We start from the raw sequence: 18,349 nt of genomic DNA, 5'->3' as shown, positions 1-18,349 counted from the left end.
GATCTCAAAATAAACTCAAAGGGCGAGTGCTGACGCATTTATCCCTGTCGGCGAGAACGGCTTCGCCGTTCATAACATCCACCAAGGGGCAAGCATCACTTCATAAATGCCCGCGACACCATTGAACAGGGCAAAGCGTTAGGTAATGCACTGTGCGACCTCAAAGCAGCGCCTATCTTATCTTTCACGTCAGAAAGTTGGTAAACAGAGATGAATGTTCTTTACGCATTCACAGCACACACGCTTAGTTTGTATGGAGAAATGGTTCACAATTTAACCAAGCGAGGAAGTGCCATTGACGAAGCTTCCCGCCGATAGCTTTTATGAACGCTTGCGGCAAGAAATCGACGCAAGAATATATATATATATATATATATATATATATATATATATATATATATATATATATATATATATATGTGTGTGTGTGTGTGTGTGTGTGTGTGTGTGTGTGTGTGTGTGTGTGTTTGTGTATTGGACAACGTCGATACGCAAGTGAGGCATGATATGCTTTCTAAAGGGGTTTATTTTTATTTTGCCATCTGGTTTTCTCAAGGTACTACCGTACAACGGTGAAGAGCGCGCGCTGTATTTGTACTTCCCAATTGTCCGCCGATCTACAGCGAAACGACCAGTACACAGTCTGCCATGGCCTTCGAAATCTGCCGATCTCAGAGGCCATATAGTGTCGTCGCGCGTTTCTCCCGACTACACCGACAGGTGGCACTGGCATCTCAGATTATAGTTTTTTTTTTTTTTTTTGCTTCCTATTGCCGTTTCTTTTTTATTTTATTTATTTATTTTTGCTTCATTTTGCCCGGCCGTCATTGTAACAGCCGCCCGTTTCAAAGGGAAAGGCACCACTTCATCATCATCATGGGGCCACAATAAGTATGAGGTGGTGCGTGGAATCTGCAAAGGAGTAATGGTGCCAGCGCTAACATTCGCAAATGCCATTCTATGCTTAAAATCGGATATCTTGTCGGGTTTGTAAGTTAACCAAAGATCAGTAGGCCGGTTGGCTTTGGGAGCCCACGGTAATACCACAAATGAGGCAATGCAGGGTGACATGGGTTGGGCCTCTTATAAAGTCAGAGAAGGACAGAGTAAAATTAGTTTTGAAGAAAGGCTCAGGAACATGGATGAAAATAAATGGGCGGCTAAAGTGCACAAGTATCTCTACATGAAAAGCGTGGACACAGAATGGAGGAAGAGGTCACGGAAGTTGGCAACCAAGTACATGATAGTCGAAACTGTAAATAGACAACCAGGAGTCATCAGAAAGAAAGTGAGAGAAATAGAGACCGTGAATTGGATGCAAAGAATGGAAACAAAAAGGACAATGGCGATTTACAAGAATGAGAAGAAATTAGAAGGGAAAATCTGTACGATAACACAAAGGGCAGTGCCTTGCTATTTGAGGCTAGAGCCGGTTGCCTAAGGACCAAAACATACCGGAGCAAATATTCGGAACTAGATGAGGCATGTGTATGCTGCAGTAAAGATCCAGAAACCACTCAGCACATCCTGATGGAATGCGACGGAATCCACCCAGCGAGAACCGTAGGTAACGTGCAACTCCCAGAAGCGCTTGTGTTAAAAGTGGAAGGAAACATCAACAGATCAGCCGTAGAGATAAGCAAGAGACGATTAGAGTACTGGTGGAAAAAAAGCAGGGGAAAGATGGATACGACCTGATCTCTCAAAATCATAGGTAGCGGTACAATGTAAATTTTTGAAAAAGAAAAAAAAATAATAATGAGAGGTATACAAAAATGCTAGTTAAAGCACATGCATAGTATACCTGATTAAATCAAGCAGGCTAGGTGATTATTTGTCGCCGCCTCGTTTCAAAGGGGATGCCAATAAACCATCATCATCATCATTTCTATTGTTAGGCTTAGACGCGTTGGAAACGAGAAGCGATCTCAAAAACTCCTCGAGGTTATCCAAAATACTCTGTTGTCGAAGCGGCCCGAGACTATAAGCGAAAGCCGTTTACAGTGATTTGCGACAAATGAAGTGAATTCAACATAAACAACGCGACATTCAGCTCGAAGCGGGCGGCCGGCACCGCCGCCATGTTTTACATAAACTATACGTAAACCAAGCAAACACGGTAACCATAAATCTGAGAAATAGTGTGCTTACGGTAAACGGTTTTGGTCCTCTAGCGTTCTGCACATGCGCATTTTGTTCCCGCTATTCCGCTAAACTAAAACTGTGTAATGATAGCCTAAGTTTTCGTTCGGAGTTTGTGGCGCCACGCACAAGCGTTGGACTTGCTTGATTTGTTTTTACGGCGAAGCTGTTAATGGCTAGGGCTCCGTGGATTTTTCAACTCCGTAAGCAAAAACTCAGGCCCCGAATATCATGTAAAGTCGCTTCGTTCTAAGCAAAACCTTATACGTCTCATCACTTGGATATACCTTTTGAGTAAATAGGTTACCAACAGGCACTATCTTCAAGATCAGTAGAATACCTGGTAGATAATAAAGGTTTCTCAAAGATTTGCCACTGTGCGGCCCGCGTGGACCATGTCTAAGTTGACACCACCCTCTCTTTGTCGTCGTTCCAAGCTCGTGCGGGCATAGTTTCCTTCCGCTCTCCCGGGGCGGCGGCACCGTCACGCATTATCGGCAAGACAACCTGCTATTCTCCATTTTGAATTTCACTTCTCTCGTCGTAATGGGGAGGCCGCGCATAATGCGCATTGCCGAGGAGCAGCGCGCCTACTAAGAGCGACGCCGAGAAGAGATGCGAGAATGCAGTCGGTGGCGGCAAACACGGATGAAAATCGTTCCCGAGAGGCCAGCTGCAAGCGGCTCGCTACGCAGGACGACGCAAGTCGTGTGCTCTCAGTCGTGTGCTAAAATCTTCGCTGGTCATCCACCTTTACAGAGTGGAATAGCTCATTATTTTTTTCATGTTATCCAACCAATGCTCGCTCTCCGCCTGTCTAACTTTAAGCCTTACGTTGTTTTTTTTTTTGTGTGTGTTTTTGTCCCACTACTTGCACCGTTGCCTGTATACTTACCCTCGTTTTCTTGTGCTTTTCCGCTACTGGGAGTCCACATTTTTTTCTATAGAAGTACTTAAAAACCTCAACTGCCAGTTGAAGACAAAAGATTGGCGCCCGTTGGATGAGGGTTAATTATTTGAACAGCTGCGACAAAGATGGCGTTGGCATCAGGCATCCTCGACGTCTTAGACGTCAGATGTGGCTTCCTGTGGAGCAATCCTTCTTCACTAACCTGTCGTTCAGGCGAGCTTCGCTAAGCCGGAATTATCTGTTTGAGGAACAGGTCGCGTTATCTTCTCCATCAGCCGTTGGTTCTCTCACGAGCGTTAAAATAAATCAGCGTATTTTATGTGTATCTTATTTAACATGTGTGCCTACCATCCACAATTGTTATCACTTATAATGGGATAATAATGCGTGTACGTGAATAGTGGCAACCAGAAAACACAGTACACAGTACACCTTCGTAGAAGTTGAAAAACATGTATTTATTTAAAGAACGTTTTCCAAGCGTTGTTGTGCCGAGAAGCACGTCACTGTGCCAGCCGGGCGCAGGAAACAAAGCTCGATATAATGCTCCCGTTAACCGCTGTGCAAGGCGCCCTACTAGGCGATTCGGTTAGCAGCATTTAATATCGGCTCGAAACATAAAGAATATTTTTCTAACATCTTTTAAAAGCCTATACGTCGTTTCCGGCGCAAAATAATTACAATAAAATCAAGAGACCTTTTGATCTCTTAATGTTACCGCGGTGCAGGTACTGCACGTTGTATCTCTACTTAGAGGCGATACGTTAAACGCAGGTGAACTATAGTGAACCAAAGAAAGAACAAGAGTTCAAAAGAGAAAGCAAACGTTAACCTTTCGGAAGTACAAATACAAAAATAGAGACTTCTTGTCCTAATATTACCGCTGGACACTATATCTCTCCTAGAGGTGTGCATTAAAGGCATGTAATCTTCAGTTAAGAACGAGAGAGAGCAAATGACAGCAATTTCACCAAGATTGACGATTCCACCCGCTGAAAAAAATATAACCATAACCTCTACAAAAGTGCAAATGTTCAGAAGATCTACAGAAAGCGGGTGCTATTAAAGCACAGCTCGACGCGGCAAATGTTACGTCCTACGGCGATATGATAGCTCTGTATACTAAAAAGCTATGCTTTAGTGTGAATACAAGTCGAAATACAGTCGCGTTATTTCGGTGTAGACCGGAAATCGAACAACAAAAATTTTAGTTCGACTTGTTGCGCCGCAACAAGTCTAACAAGCTAAACTAACGCATTATGGCAAAACGAGAGGCCGCCGGAAACAACAGAGGCACTGGCTACGTTCTGTGAGATCACAGAGTGAAACTACGCAGGATTCGTAACATTATCTGCTGATATACGGGTATCGCCTGTGATGTAGTATAATAATAAAAGAAATATTGCTTTAAATTTAACCCAGTGAAAGCGTTATCTACCGGAGTCTGGTTCGAAGCAGCACGTGCCACCGCCAACACTGCTGTCCCCAAGTAAGTCTTGGAAAAACGAAACTACGGGTACGTGAAGTGGAATCTTCTAGAGCTTGAGGTCGTCTGAAAGGCTACCCTCGAGCCGTCCGTATCTCGCAGAATCCTTTTGGCATCGCCATCGAGCCTTCTTTGACGATGTTGCTCAGAATTGCCCGTGCTTCGGCGTCTGTGAGGATTCCCCACGTGTTAGGACCAACGACGAACTCCTCCACTGACAGTGCGAGGAACCGTAGCTCGGGGAGTAGAGGGAGCATGACGGCGCGAAAATCAACCGGTTCGCCTTTGACCCCGCGCCCATTACGGCGTAAACGTATGGTATGCTCAGTGCGCTTAAGGCACTGCTTGCCCCACGCGCGCACCGATTTTAGAACTACTGCCTCGGACACATTGGTGGCGTGTTTGAGAACATATCTCACGGTGTCCTCGGTGCAAGTCATAAATGTCGCGGAGGAGAGCACCCCGAGACTGTCCTTGACGATGACGATCGTGGCGGGGGTCGCCAAGGCTTCTTCGCCCATGGTCAGGACGTAGTCCAGGAAAGCGCACACGTCGTCGGTAACCATGCGTTCGTTCATGAACGCGAGGCATCTCTCCTCAAGCTGTGGGACGATGTACTTGGCCGCAGCAGTACGGGTAGCGGCGGCCTGGTGCACGGTTTGTACCTCCAAACGGCCGCTGTAGAAGTACCTGCGAAATGAAAGAGAGAGGCACAGAAGGCACTGTTTAGAGAGGCACAGAAAAATAAGTCGGCAAAGTTACCCAGAGAATATCGCAGGTTGGCTAGCCTGCATTCGGGAAAGCGAAATGGGTAGGACAGACAGAAAATAGAAAAACAAGAACCCCATAGAAATAACGGCACACACACACACATCAAAGAAAATAAAGTAAATAAAAGAATCCGTTAAAAAGTCGCAGTTTCGCCCGAATGGCGAAGCATCGATTATTATTAGACAGCTATAGGAAGTAAGGATAATAGTTTTATCGGCCGTATAAACTTTTCAGCATTTGCTTACTAACTAAATTAGCAAGCATGGTGTCACACGCGCACAGGAAAATATGAACACATCTTACTCGATGACCACTCGCTGTAGCGGACACTGCGCGGACACTGCGCGGTAGCAGCAGTGAGCGAATTGACCTATGTGCCGCCTCTTGCTTCAACGAGAACTAAGCGGCGATAAAACAGCGCAAACACCACCAGCCCTCGGCGCAAATATAGACTCTGTGCCGACGGTAGATCGCTTTCATGGCTGGGCCAGCGCGGCCGGGCTCAGCCGCCGCCGGTGTACTTTATTCGGCATTAAAACGTGTTGAATCACAACACACGATGTTTTTACTTGTAGATTTAACATTACCGTTTTAGCGTGGTTTAGATAGTTTACATAAAAACATGGCGGCGGTACCGGCCGCCTGCGCGCTTCGAAATGAATTTGGCGCTGCTTTTGTAGAAATCACTTCCTTCGTAGCAGATGACCGTGTAAACGGCTTTTGCTTACTCGAAGGCCACTTCCACAACAGACCATTATCGATAACCTCGCGGATTCTTCGAGATCGCTTGTCGTTTTGAACGTACGCGTCGATGCATAACGAAAGAAACTTCCGGGATGGCTGCGCCACCTATCGGCCAAGGCTAGAGATAGGTGCGACAGCATAAGGTCTCTGAGATCGGGAGATGTCGGAGGCGATGGGCGATAGACACTGATTTCGCCGCAGGATCGGCAGACAATGAAAAGTACTAATACAACGCGTTCCAAGCTGTCATTGCGCTGCCTCTCGCACTTTTCGGACGCACACGCAAGCCTTGGCGAATAAATAAATTCACTTATCTGTACTTTGTATGCGAAATTTAAAGCATAGTCGAATAGCGTCCCCCATGGCAAGTACGCTATCACGCAATACTAAAACTCGCTTAAGTTCGTTTGCGAAACCGAAACGCTATTTCCCTTAACCCCGCTATGACGCGGCGCTAACGTTCAACTAAAACTGTCTATTGTTTACCGCCGATTCATTAAGGCTCCCTTTACGACCCCTGAAACCCATTGCCTCGGGCAAGATCACTACGTCCTCATCGATCACTGAATGGATACTGCGACGCGCCAGCAAAATATTCGCTACGGCTTCCGCTCTATCACCACGTCGTCGTCGGCAATTTCACTTTTCAATTTCCTACAGTACTGAAATACCCTTTGAATTAGCGGAACTTTTCGGTTTCGATTTGACTGTTGATTTTCTAAAATTCTATAATGCGATTAGCATTCTTATAATACTTCAGGCACTATGCGAGGTCTGTCTGTGCCTCAAACCATTTTTCCTCCTCCTTGAGACAATGGCTAGCCCATGGTCTAAAAGGCAGATCATCGGACTGCTGTGCTGAGGGAACCAGGTTCAAAGAGTGACAGTCGCTTTAGCATACGCCAAAGAGGATGAAGGCTAAATCCTGCGCGCTAACGAGACAATCATTAAACTACTTTACATTCTCATTCGAATGCGTTGTTACTTATTACTCGTTTTCTCCCACCAATGTTCGTGGATTCGAGTGCCTTAATTGACGCTACCTTAGTTAACTTCGTCCTAATTAACACCAAAAGTCGTTGGTTCGAGTCCCACCAAAGGTGATGAGCTCGAATGCCTTCACTCTATACTATTGAACTGTGCCTGAACTTCGCGTTAACACCAAATGCGTTTTCGCTCAAGGGCTTTGAAAGTCGACTGAGCGATGAGACGACCATATAGGGTTTCGCCATTAAATCAACCATTTGGCCAACTTGGGTGACGGGTATGGCTGACTGGGTATGTGCCGGTCTTCTCGGTAAGACTGCACATACCCTGTGCAATAATGGCGCAGCTTGCTCAAGCGTTCACCCTCAGGGCGTTCATTGAAAAACGGCATATAACTAGTGCATTTTTAGCGCAGCCTGCTAATGCGTCGGGTTGCTGTCCTCGAGGATGCGTTGTGACGTTTGCTCGATTCCGCTCAGCATCGGAAGAATTTAAGGGATCTTCTTGGTCATTTATACAGCGGCACATACCTAGTTCCCCAATTTCCCGTCAAAGACGTCCATTGAAGAGCGGCACACACCTACTGGCACATATCCAGTGACACAAGTTGGCATAAAAGAAGTTCATTAAATACCAGTGCTCACAGACCGAGTGGCACATATCCAGTGCTCAAAGTCGGCGTCAAAGAGTTTCATTGAACAGCAGTATTACTTACCATGCCGCCACCTACAGTGATGTATGTCGGCGTCAAAGAAGTTCATTGAACAGCGGCATATATGTACACGTTGCCACATACTCAGCCATTCAAGTTGGTCCGACGGTCGGTTGCGAACTCTGTTCCTTCAGCCTGCACAGCAGCCCGACGCACTACCCATTCGACCGTGGATTACCCGTGGCCCTGACAGGAGGGAAAACCGTTGACATACACAGTGCTTAAGTCAGGGGGGCCGCCCCCCCCCTCCATTTTTTAAGGAGGGGATTGCCCCCCCCCCCCCCCTTCGCAGGCGAACTGCAGTACTGCGGCAATCACTGACAGGCACTGGAGGTGATCTTATTACTAGTGGTGCTTTGAGCGAGGCAATTCTACTAATTTTTCGATGAATGCTTTAATTGCGAATAATCGGTTAATGTGTCCGGTGTGAAGCTTAGTCCCCTGCCAAAACGTCAGTAACATCCTGGTATTTTTCCTCCCGCGTGCTGCTATTCTTGCATACATGCTTCTATATACACACACATATATATATATATATATATATATATATATATATATATATATATATATATATGGTTGGAATGCATACGGCAGGCATTGCCAAATCTTGCCTGGTAGCTTACCACTGTCGCTGAATATAAAAGTGTACAATCATTGCATTCTACCGGTGCTAACATATGGGGCCGAAACATGGAGGGTAACAAAGAAGCTCGATTACTAATTAAGGACCGCCCAAGGAGCGATGGAACGAAAAATGTTAGGCCTAACTTTAAGAGACAGGAAGAGAGCGGTGTGGAACATAGAACAAAGGGGGATAGCCAATACTCTAGCTGATATTGACAGAAAGAAATGGAGCTGGGCAGGCCATGTAATGCGTAGGGTAGATAACCGGTGGACCATTAGAGTTACAGAATGGGTGCCAAGAGAAGGGAAGTGCCGTCGAGGACGGCAGAAAACTAGGTGGGGTGATGAAGTTAGGAAATCTGCAGGCCCAAGTTGGGATCAGACAGGGGCAATTGGAGATTGCAGGGTGAGGCCTTCGTCCTGCAGTATATATACATACATGCATACATACATACATACATGCATACATACATACATACATACATACATACATACATACATACATACATACATACATACATACATACATACATACATACATACATACATACATACATACATACATACATAGTGCCGTATTGAGTCTGTGCGTGCTATACTGGTCGCCACTCCATGAGGGCCCTCCCTCCACTGAAGGGAGAGTTTAAGCCCTGGACATACATAGATAGACAGTTAGCCACCGGAAAGTGTGTGAAGTTTCCCTAGGAATGGTAACGCATTAAAACTAGTTGGTAACACTGATCCAAATAAGCACTTCGGTGATTAGAAGATCTAATATTACTATCTAAACGCGCCGGAGTATACAGCGACGAAAGGGAATCTTTACCGTAAGAGGCCTCGGACGCCCTCCGGGTGTAAGTCGGTGATGATTATACGGTCCTCCTTGGCGAAGTCGCTGTAAAACATGGCCCTGAACACGTCATTCTGTAAAGCCAGGATCATCTTGTGCGCCCTGAAAGTTGCACACTGGCCAGGGAAATAGCAGGCAAGGTTGCCAGATTCGAGAGATTCGGATAACGAAAACTGCAAGAAAACAGAGTAAACAAAACATGAGGTGACGTCAATTAGTTTCAAACAAACAATAGGGGATAATCATGATGATTGTGGCCTACCCCTTTGTATCATCTGAGCACCGCAGTGTCCTGATCAGAAATGCAAAAAAAAAAGCAACAAGCAAATAAGACTCACTAGAGTTTCGTGATGATGGTCATTTCTATTGACATAACCTTCGAATCGGGGCGGCGACACAGTCCCCTAGCCTGCTTGAGCTAATCAGGTTCTACTACACCAATTTTTTTTTATTTATCACAATACCCACTCCCACTTCAAGTCTCACTCTTTTTTTCTGTTAAAACCTGTACCTATATATTGTCTATATATTATCTATATATGCCTATTACAACGCCTGTTTATCGATCTCTTCCCCAGTGCTTTTGTTCAACCAATACTCTAAACGTGTCTTGCTTATAGACGTTTTCCCGAAGGCGCTTCCGACGGTCTGGCGTCGAAAGTATGTGCCAGTGTTGCCTGTTTGGTCTAGACTGTGAGCTTGCCATTGCGCTTGCGCTGCGGAGTGGTAACGTTCCTTCGATGTTTCCGTTTATTTTTGTCGCGAATGACTTACGCTCGTAAATAATGGCATATACTCATGAAAAGTCTACAGGAAAGCAATGTGCAGTTTATGGGTGCATAAACAACCAGCGGGAAAGAACGATTTTGGGGAGTATAGTGTGTCCACAACACAGCACTCCGCGAGAGCACTTGCCGATGTGGTATGTTCACGGTTCATCGGTTTCCTGCATCACCTGAGGATTGGCATTTCAGTCTAATGTGAACCACTGCACACACCAGTTAAATAATGGATTTTAGTAAACCCTTTACGGCACATTTCCCAATAGGTTGCGAGAAATGTCAGCTCTTCGATGCAATATTTTCTGGTATTTAGTGGCACAGGCTACATTTGTTATTCTTTCAAACACGACTTCACTCCAGTGCCTAATACGGGGGTCACAATGCACACTTTTGATCGTACTCGAGCCCGATCTGGATCGAATTTCTCAGTCACGATTGGCTTCTTTGCTCAATCAGCGGAAAGGAGCCAATCGCGGTCGAATATTCCGAAGATCGGGCTCGATCGCAATCAAAAGTGGCCGTGGGACACCGGTATAAGACAAATTGAAGCATCCCGCGAGAGAACTAGTCGGTAAATACACTTCGCAACGATCTGGAAAAGTCGTGTCCTATGGAAGATGTATATGCGCCGAGACAATGTTCCGCCAAAACATTGTCTCTACGTTCACACGCGCCCTGCGCGGCCCTGCACTTAAAGTTAATTTCGAAATCTAGAACCTGGGCTGTATCAGTTGCGCTGGCATCTGTCATCACTGTCGCGCGTCGGTTCCCTGCAGGTACCTCGCTGCTCGAGCGCCACGCTTCTGCTTTGACGTTTGGTGATAAGCACCCTGCGCTGCACCAGATTCAATAAATGTTGCATGATTAAGCTGTTGAGTAGGGTCGGAAGCGTATGGAGTTAGCACCGCATATCTACCAACCGCTGACACGCGTCGGCGGGCCGCCGGCGCCTGGTTCTAAGCACTGCTCGACAGCTACGTGCGGGCCTGCTTTCGCTAAATGAGGTAACCCTCAACCGCGAAACGTAATGGAGATCAGATTCTATCGACGAATAAAGTCACATGTGCCCCGCAATAACAATGAAAAATACCGCTGATTAGCACGCCAGGTCTCGACGAAGCAGACGCGGCTGCCGCCGCTGCCGACGACGAAACGCCACATCCACTGGCTGGGCTTGCTGTTGCCATTGCACTTCACACTAAGCGCTCAGGCGAGCAGGTGAAACATGCAACAAGCCAAGCGGAACAAGGCAAGCGGAGCGGAGGAAAACAATCGAAATAATGTTCCGCGAAGATCACACAACCGAAGTGCGGCCGGCCTGCTCTCGCAAGGCTCCCAGTCCAAAATGGCGGCATAACACGTTTTGACGCTAGAAGTCGGCCGTGCCGGGAAATGGCGCTACTGAAACGTCGGTTTGTGAAAAGGACTATAGCAAGCGCTGAGCAGTTAATGCTCCTAATTGCTTTGAATCACAGTGTTTCTAAAAAACGGGTTCCCTACAGGTCTTGCTGGGCGAATACGAATGCGGTATTTCGGCTTTCCAGCGCGATTTGTTCAGTCGTTTCCGGAATTTTGCTGCAGCAGACACATGCCTCACACTGTTGCGAATAATCACTCCGGTAGCGTTTTCGTCCTCAGGCTGCCAACTCGGGTCTCAAATAGCAAGGCAGTGCCATTTGTGTTATCGTACAGACTTATCTCCTCATTTCTTGCTGTACTTGTAAATCTCGATATACACAAAATAATGTTCAAAATGTCAAGCGCCATCTATCGGTTTGCAGTCCGTCAGCTTCGTTCAAATGTGCGCTCAAGGACAGCGCTAGATTCCTTACGATAAAATGTTTTTAAAATATCTGTTTAATATACGACTGTGAAATTTTGCTCTAAATGTTCCCCAGACCTAGTGGAAATGAAAGAAGCTTCTGTGGGGACAGCGAGATAATTTTTAAAAAAATGTGTTTCAATCTGTAATTCATTTTAAGCCAACCGCTGCGACACATTAGCATAAGCTTGCAGAAATAGTATTTATATTTATTCACTGGAAAGTTAGGACAGCTCAGCGAAGCTAAACAAAACGGGTTCTGACAAGCACACACACACACACACACACACACACACACACACACACACACACACACACACACACACACACACACACACACACACACACACAAAGGAAGAGTTGTTCCGATGTCGGTGCACACTATTATAATCACAGAATCACACCACCTGCGTCTACATGCAGCTGGCTTGTCAGTTTTACTGCGACATCGGTGAAGTGCTCGAAATTGCGTGGGCATTGTCCGTCAGTCTCTCCACCAATCTGTTACGCCGACGACGACCTTTGTTGACATCGACGATTTCAGTCGTCGTCTTGCCACCTGGTCATCCCTAGTATTGCCACTACCACAATGTGAAACAAAATAAAACACGAAGACATAGAAAGAAAAACACGAGAGGATCACACGAAACACCGCCCGTGTCGTCGTTTCGTGTTTTTCTTTGTCTTCGTCTTTCACTAGCAGTCAACATCACTGTTGCGGAGTTGCCACTCCGGAATCGGAATGACCCCGGAATCACTCCACATATTCCCAACGCAGGAATGGAATGGCAATGGAATGGCGACAACGCTTGGAGGAAGGGAATGGAATTAAGCGCCTTTTACCCGGAATGGAATGGGAATGGAATTACGTCTTTTTCCGAAAATAGAGCGCTTTTATTTCGTCTACGCGCTGTTTTTTGTCAAAATATGACGAAGAACCAATCAGCCCACGTTCAAACATTATATAAGTCAGAGCCTCGAATTTAACAATAAAGCAGTATTTTTAAAATGACTTGGCTGATTACAAGCGCGGTACATTTGTGAGCAACGCGCCTACTACAATTCTGTCCGTACAGACTGATAGCTCCGAAGTTTATCATGTCGTTGGTGTCCGTCGAGAGGAACTACGGCGGCGGCATACCCCCCGCCCCCTTACGCCTTGTTTTTTTTTTTTTACCTCGGCGGCGCCTTCGCCCCGGCCGCCTGCTGTCACCCACCCTTCACTTCTTTGTTTTATCGCGATAGCAATTATATGGACACTCCAAGTGCATTTCTGCCGTCGTCGTCGGCGCCATGAGGTTCCGTATAACGTGAAACGGCGATAAAATCATTGCGGCGCGCCGTACGCTGTGTGTGCGAGTGAAAGCGTACGAGGGTGAGCCGGCAATCGCGGCTCATGCAATGTAGCGCACCCGAGTGAGGAAGGCAGGCGCGTTCTTCTTTCGCGCGCGAGGCACGGAGGCGAGGCGACGGAGAGGGGTGCGTTCTGCTCCGTCGCCTGCTGCTCACAGCGCGGATGCCCTATCTTGAATGTGATGTGCGCGAAGTGCGCGCCCGCGCGGGCCTCATCTGCGATGGGGACTAAGTGCATGCGCCGAGTGCTGGTAGCTTCGTATGCGCTGTGCTGTCGATTCAAGCAAGTGCATTGGATTTGCATCATATTTTTGGCCAATCCTGCTGGCTATCCTGGCCATTACTGGGTGGCCACATTTTGCACATTTCAACACAAAGTTTAGTAAATGACTGTGGTGCAATATATTAAAAAAAACATGGTTGCATCACTGCAAGTACAACAATCAGAACATGATACAAACACATGCACATAAGATTCACACAAATGCTAAATATATAAACAGACGGAATCAGTTGGCCACCACCTATTGCAAAAAAAAAGAAAAAAATGCACAGGACAATGGTACAATGGGACTACGTACAACCATTCCCCTTGCCAGGTACATGGGCTATAGAAAAAACACACGTGATACCTAGCAGTTACCTCGAGGTAGCAGCTATGGACGCTTTTGCATTCGCAGCTGGCCACGCAACCACTCAAGTGTGTACTTGTACTTAAGCAAACTTTTTATTGTCTATATCTTTAAAATTTATGTGGTATCCTCAAAAATGTGAAAATGTTTGGATTCTGTAGCTTGCAAATGTAAATATTTTTATTCCATTCGCATTCAAGGTGAAAGCTCATACAAAAGCTTAGGGATATTGTCAGTGCCCCTCACTTTCCCTCGCAACATATGTAGTCTGTTGAGATTCTAGCAGCTTTTCAACAGCAAGAAAGGGAATCAGCTTCCCCTGTTTTCAGCATTGGGTTAACGCAGGCAATTCAGGGAGGCATAAAGTTTTGCTAATACAATCGGTTCGGGAATACCAGATTAGATTGTACCTTGACGCTTTCCTCGCACTTTCTTATTTTGGTCAAATAAATTAGTTTGAAGTGGCTCCAATTAGCATGCTCTAACATTGGTCTAATATAGGTTAAGCACACGACTAGCTTAACCATAGCCTCCTATATATAGGAGGCTATGGCTTAACAGATTGGGATGCTGGCTTTCATTTCCAGGAAACTAACGATAGCGCCTACTCCAGTTGCATATGTTTTTGGTGATCTGGGGATTTCAGCCTCACCTTTAAGATAATGTGCTCAAGCAGGTAGAAGCACAGGCATGCTATTAGCGGATAGTTTCGATAGCTTCTTACTTTACACTTGCCACTATGAATACATAATTTTAGCGTTCGATTTCGTTATTAAACAAACAAACGTACTCCTAACAAGGTATTTTAATGTTAGCCGTGGGGCTACGCAGCTGCGCTACGTACTTAAGCTTCTTCATACAGATTCACAGCACACTAACAGCGTGAGAAAGTAGACGACGCCCGTGTCTGTCAGAATGATGTGATATGACGTGCACAAGTGACTGCAGCTACTAAAAAAATGTGGTGTCGGATTTTACGCCTTTCGAAATATTCAGCGAGCACTTGTATGAATAATTACAGCACACGCGCCTCGACGGACGAACCAGGCTAGCGTTAAGATTAACGTTCACACCACAAATTCAATTGCACGCTCAGTAATTACACACAGATCACTTGCGGCTTCCTTCAGGGGCAGACGTGAGCTTTTGGGTTGGTGCTTGCTGCTAAGTTTCGTGCAAGAATATTGCTAGGAGCAGAAACCGCTTATGCGCAATTACGAGCAATATACACACATCCTTGCTTCAGAAGCTGACGTTAATCACGGGTAGCGCGAGGGTCTCTGCGTTGACATGACGACTTCGCTGCAGCCGAATTCCGAATACTGCGTATGCGATGACAACAGATATAGGGGCTTGTTCAGAGGTCCTCTTGTAATATGTTGTGTCGCAGGAAGAACGACACGGGCATAAAAGACACACGAGACAGCACACAGCGCTGAACGACCAGTTGCGAACAGCTGTTTACATCCGTCATGTCTCCTCGTGTTGAACTTCATAAACCGCTGTTGCGCACTCCAAAACAAATTAAACTTTGAAGCGTTTTTAAATTACAAAACGCACGTATTATTTGGTCCTAATAAAGAGAGGTCATTTATATTGTAACGCGCATGTCTTTTTCATTGCATTAAAAGAATTATGCGGCGTGTGCGACAAAACCTTGCAGCAAGCAACCCTGGGCGTTGCAACAGTCGCATTGTTCAAGTCGCAGTCATGTGAATGTGCCCTCAAAAATGGCATTGCGACGCGTGCGAGTGCAGAGAGTTTTTTCGCTCCAGTCGCAGCATGTGAAACGGCCTTAACTCGATAAACTATCAAGATGCCTTTCCGAGGTTGAGGAATTACAGGAATTAATTGAACTGCCTGGCCATTCCCGGAGTGTGAATGGGCTAAGTTTTTTCATTCCAAGGAATTGAAAGGAATGGAATTGCGGCAAGCTCTAATTCCCCGGAATGGAATCGGAACGCAATGGGGCGCCGATTTCGCAACACTGGTTAACATGACATGCAGTAGTGTCGAATACACGCGAAATATCAAACATAAAATCGGCGCCGTACATGCAAGGCTAAAATCCTCAAAGGATTAATCTCCTGGCAGGAACTTTAAAACGAGTCATCGCGCCCAAAAAGCGTGCAGCCTTTAACACAGAAACGGCCTCTTCAGGTACGTTCGATTCGCCTGCACCACGACGTGAACCAGTTCACGAGGTGCTGCACCCTGCCATTAGTTTCAGCGGTGCAGCAATGGCACCCTCTGAACCCCGCCGTTTGTTTCAAAAGGTGCAGGAAAGATGTAGGGCTGGTTCACGATTTTGCTGCACCCTCTCTACTGTCGGTGCCGACTTGGTGTAGGCGTACAGGTGCGATGCAGCCGCGCAGCAGGCAAGGGGCGACTGCAAGGGGCGACTGCAAGGGGCGTTGAAACCCCGATTACGTGCGTCTGCCGAGTCTACGCAAGCGCGGGTGTACATACTCCTCAAAAGCCGATCATACCTGCAGTTCAAGACCTCTCAAACTTGCTCAGTCCGTGCCCATTAGTCGGACAAAACATAACAAGCATCGATTTTTATTGGCTAACCTCAGTTCGACGTCACGTCATGGGCGGTCAGCGAAGACAGACTCACTTGGTGAAACGATGGGGCACCCTGCTTTATTTGTTTATCGTTTGAACGAGTGCATACGCCGTGCAAGAAGAACTAAAAATATCTGTAATTTCTATTACAAGCTTTACGAAAAGATTGTAAACAAACTTTAAATTGCTTGAAAGTAAAGTGAACGTATTTAGCAATAACTGGTAATTATTAAAAAAATAAAAAAAAATAAAGAAAAAACGTTGTGCCGTCAGGCAACGCAATGGACAGTTGAAGACGCTGCGCGGGCTCTTGTACAGCGCAGTGTGTTGTTGTTGTTAAAACGTTTAAATAACCATATTGTGCCCCGCGTGTGCTCTTCTTGCCTTCGGGAGTGGAAATTTTCTATCTTAAGGTTTCCGGAAAAAATGTCGCAGTTTCACCCGAAAGGCGAAGCATGAATTGCGATAGCAAACTGGTAGAGAGCTATTCGGAGTAGGGATAGTAGAGTAGTTTTATCGGCCGCATAAACTTGGACACATTCGCTTTCTAACTGAATTGACAAGCGTGGTGCCATCGCGCACAAGCAAACATGAATAGATCACACTGAATGACCGCAGACAACGACTGTCAAAACGCTGGCGCGGCCGCTGCAGCGGGCGAAGGATCGCTCGGTCTATCGCTTCAACGGAAACTGAGCGGCGAATGGACAGCGGATAAAGGTCAGAGCCGTGTGGAGACACGGCTGGACTCGACTGGCGCGCGCGCTCGCTCGCTTCTTAAAGGGACACTAAAGAGAAACAGGAAGTTCAGCTGGAATAAAAGAGGGACCTTCAGGAATGCATGCCGTTTTTGTTGGGTGCAAAAATATGAGTTATTAGCGGAGAAATTCGTAAACAAAGACCAAATATCTCTTCCTCAATTTCTCTCACCCCAGATTTGTCGCTGAAGCAGTGTCGTCACAGATTGCATTGCTCTCAGCGAATCAGAATGCGCCATGATACGTCACCGCTTGCGTAAACGGCCGAGGCGCTGAGCTGGATGCATCATGGCTGCATGCATGGTCGCTGCGTTTGCGTTCGCCGCGATGGATACCGTAGCTGCCGCTGAACCTTGCAACGAAGAGCTCGCCAGGAAAGCAGGACTGCATCTCAGCGATATTCAGTGAAACAGAGCGCGAAATGATCCTCTGTGCTCGAGCGGTAGGTGTTTCCGCGTGCGATGGCGGTGAGCCGCCGGCCGCGCCGGCGGAATGCAGAGCTTCGTTTTCGTCGACGGGAGGCGAAGCGTCCGGTCCGCCAGGCGACGATGTTCCCGACAGAACAAGCGTAGAAAGTTGTGCACGTACTCGGTATGGTTATTTCGTGGCTTTATTTAATGACATTCAGCACTCACCGAGCCGCCAGTTTGCTGCTGCAGGGGAACCGGTAGGAGGTTTGATGAAGGCCGCATTGAGGGAACAGCTGCTCGAGACTGCTCGAACAGCTGCTCAAGGACTGGCCTCTGGGGCACGCCAAGATACTTTCCGAGGGCAAGATTATACACATAATCCGAGGGCGAGAAATGCAGAGAGCACACCATCGGTTTCTATGGCTCTTTTGCCGTTTTATCATCGGCAGAGCACTGAGCCATTGCGAACGCCGGGGAGCCGGGGCTCTCCGAGCGACGCCACATGAAAGGACACAATCAAGTCAACACTGCCGCTGCCCCTGATCAAGCGCCTTGGGCCATTTATACAGCCCTCAATACTATACACACGAGGCATTTTCTGGCTGTTTCCCGCGAAGTCAACGTTTTTCGAGCCACGCAACACGCAACCAAACACCGTAGAGCGGAACAGGCGCGCGCGACGATGCATTGACCAAAAACGAAACTACGAAACTATCACGGCCGCATGTATCGCCATGCCATTTTTTCTTATTTATTTAATTTTCTGCTAAACTTGTACTTCCTCGCTTGAAACGGTTT

The 18,349-nt window shown here is 46.7% G+C and overlaps 1 protein-coding gene across 1 annotated transcript; it reads right to left on the bottom strand.

Annotated features, from left to right (window-relative positions):
* Window positions 1-3,504: 3,504 nt before the first annotated feature.
* Window positions 3,505-9,332, bottom strand: LOC125941919 (BTB/POZ domain-containing protein 6-B-like). The gene is made up of 2 exons (XM_049659794.1): window positions 9,203-9,332; window positions 3,505-5,228 (listed from the first exon to the last, which is right to left on the bottom strand). Exons 1-2 carry the CDS (start codon window positions 9,316-9,318, stop codon window positions 4,613-4,615), a joined length of 732 nt encoding a protein of 243 aa, XP_049515751.1. The 5' UTR covers window positions 9,319-9,332; the 3' UTR covers window positions 3,505-4,612.
* Window positions 9,333-18,349: the final 9,017 nt, after the last annotated feature.

Source organism: Dermacentor silvarum, unplaced genomic scaffold, assembly GCF_013339745.2.
Source record: "Dermacentor silvarum isolate Dsil-2018 unplaced genomic scaffold, BIME_Dsil_1.4 Seq610, whole genome shotgun sequence".
Taxonomy (NCBI): domain Eukaryota; kingdom Metazoa; phylum Arthropoda; class Arachnida; order Ixodida; family Ixodidae; genus Dermacentor; species Dermacentor silvarum.
This window is presented reverse-complemented; position numbering and strand designations above follow the sequence as displayed.

Bases quoted from the DNA above. Each gene is read 5' to 3' on its own strand.
- LOC125941919 (XM_049659794.1), bottom strand. From the start codon at position 9,318: ATGATCCTGGCTTTACAGAATGACGTGTTCAGGGCCATGTTTTACAGC. The intron at 5,229-9,202 runs GTAAAGATTCCC...TTCATTTCGCAG, and splicing joins GGCGTCCGAGGCCTCTTACG to GTACTTCTACAGCGGCCGTT.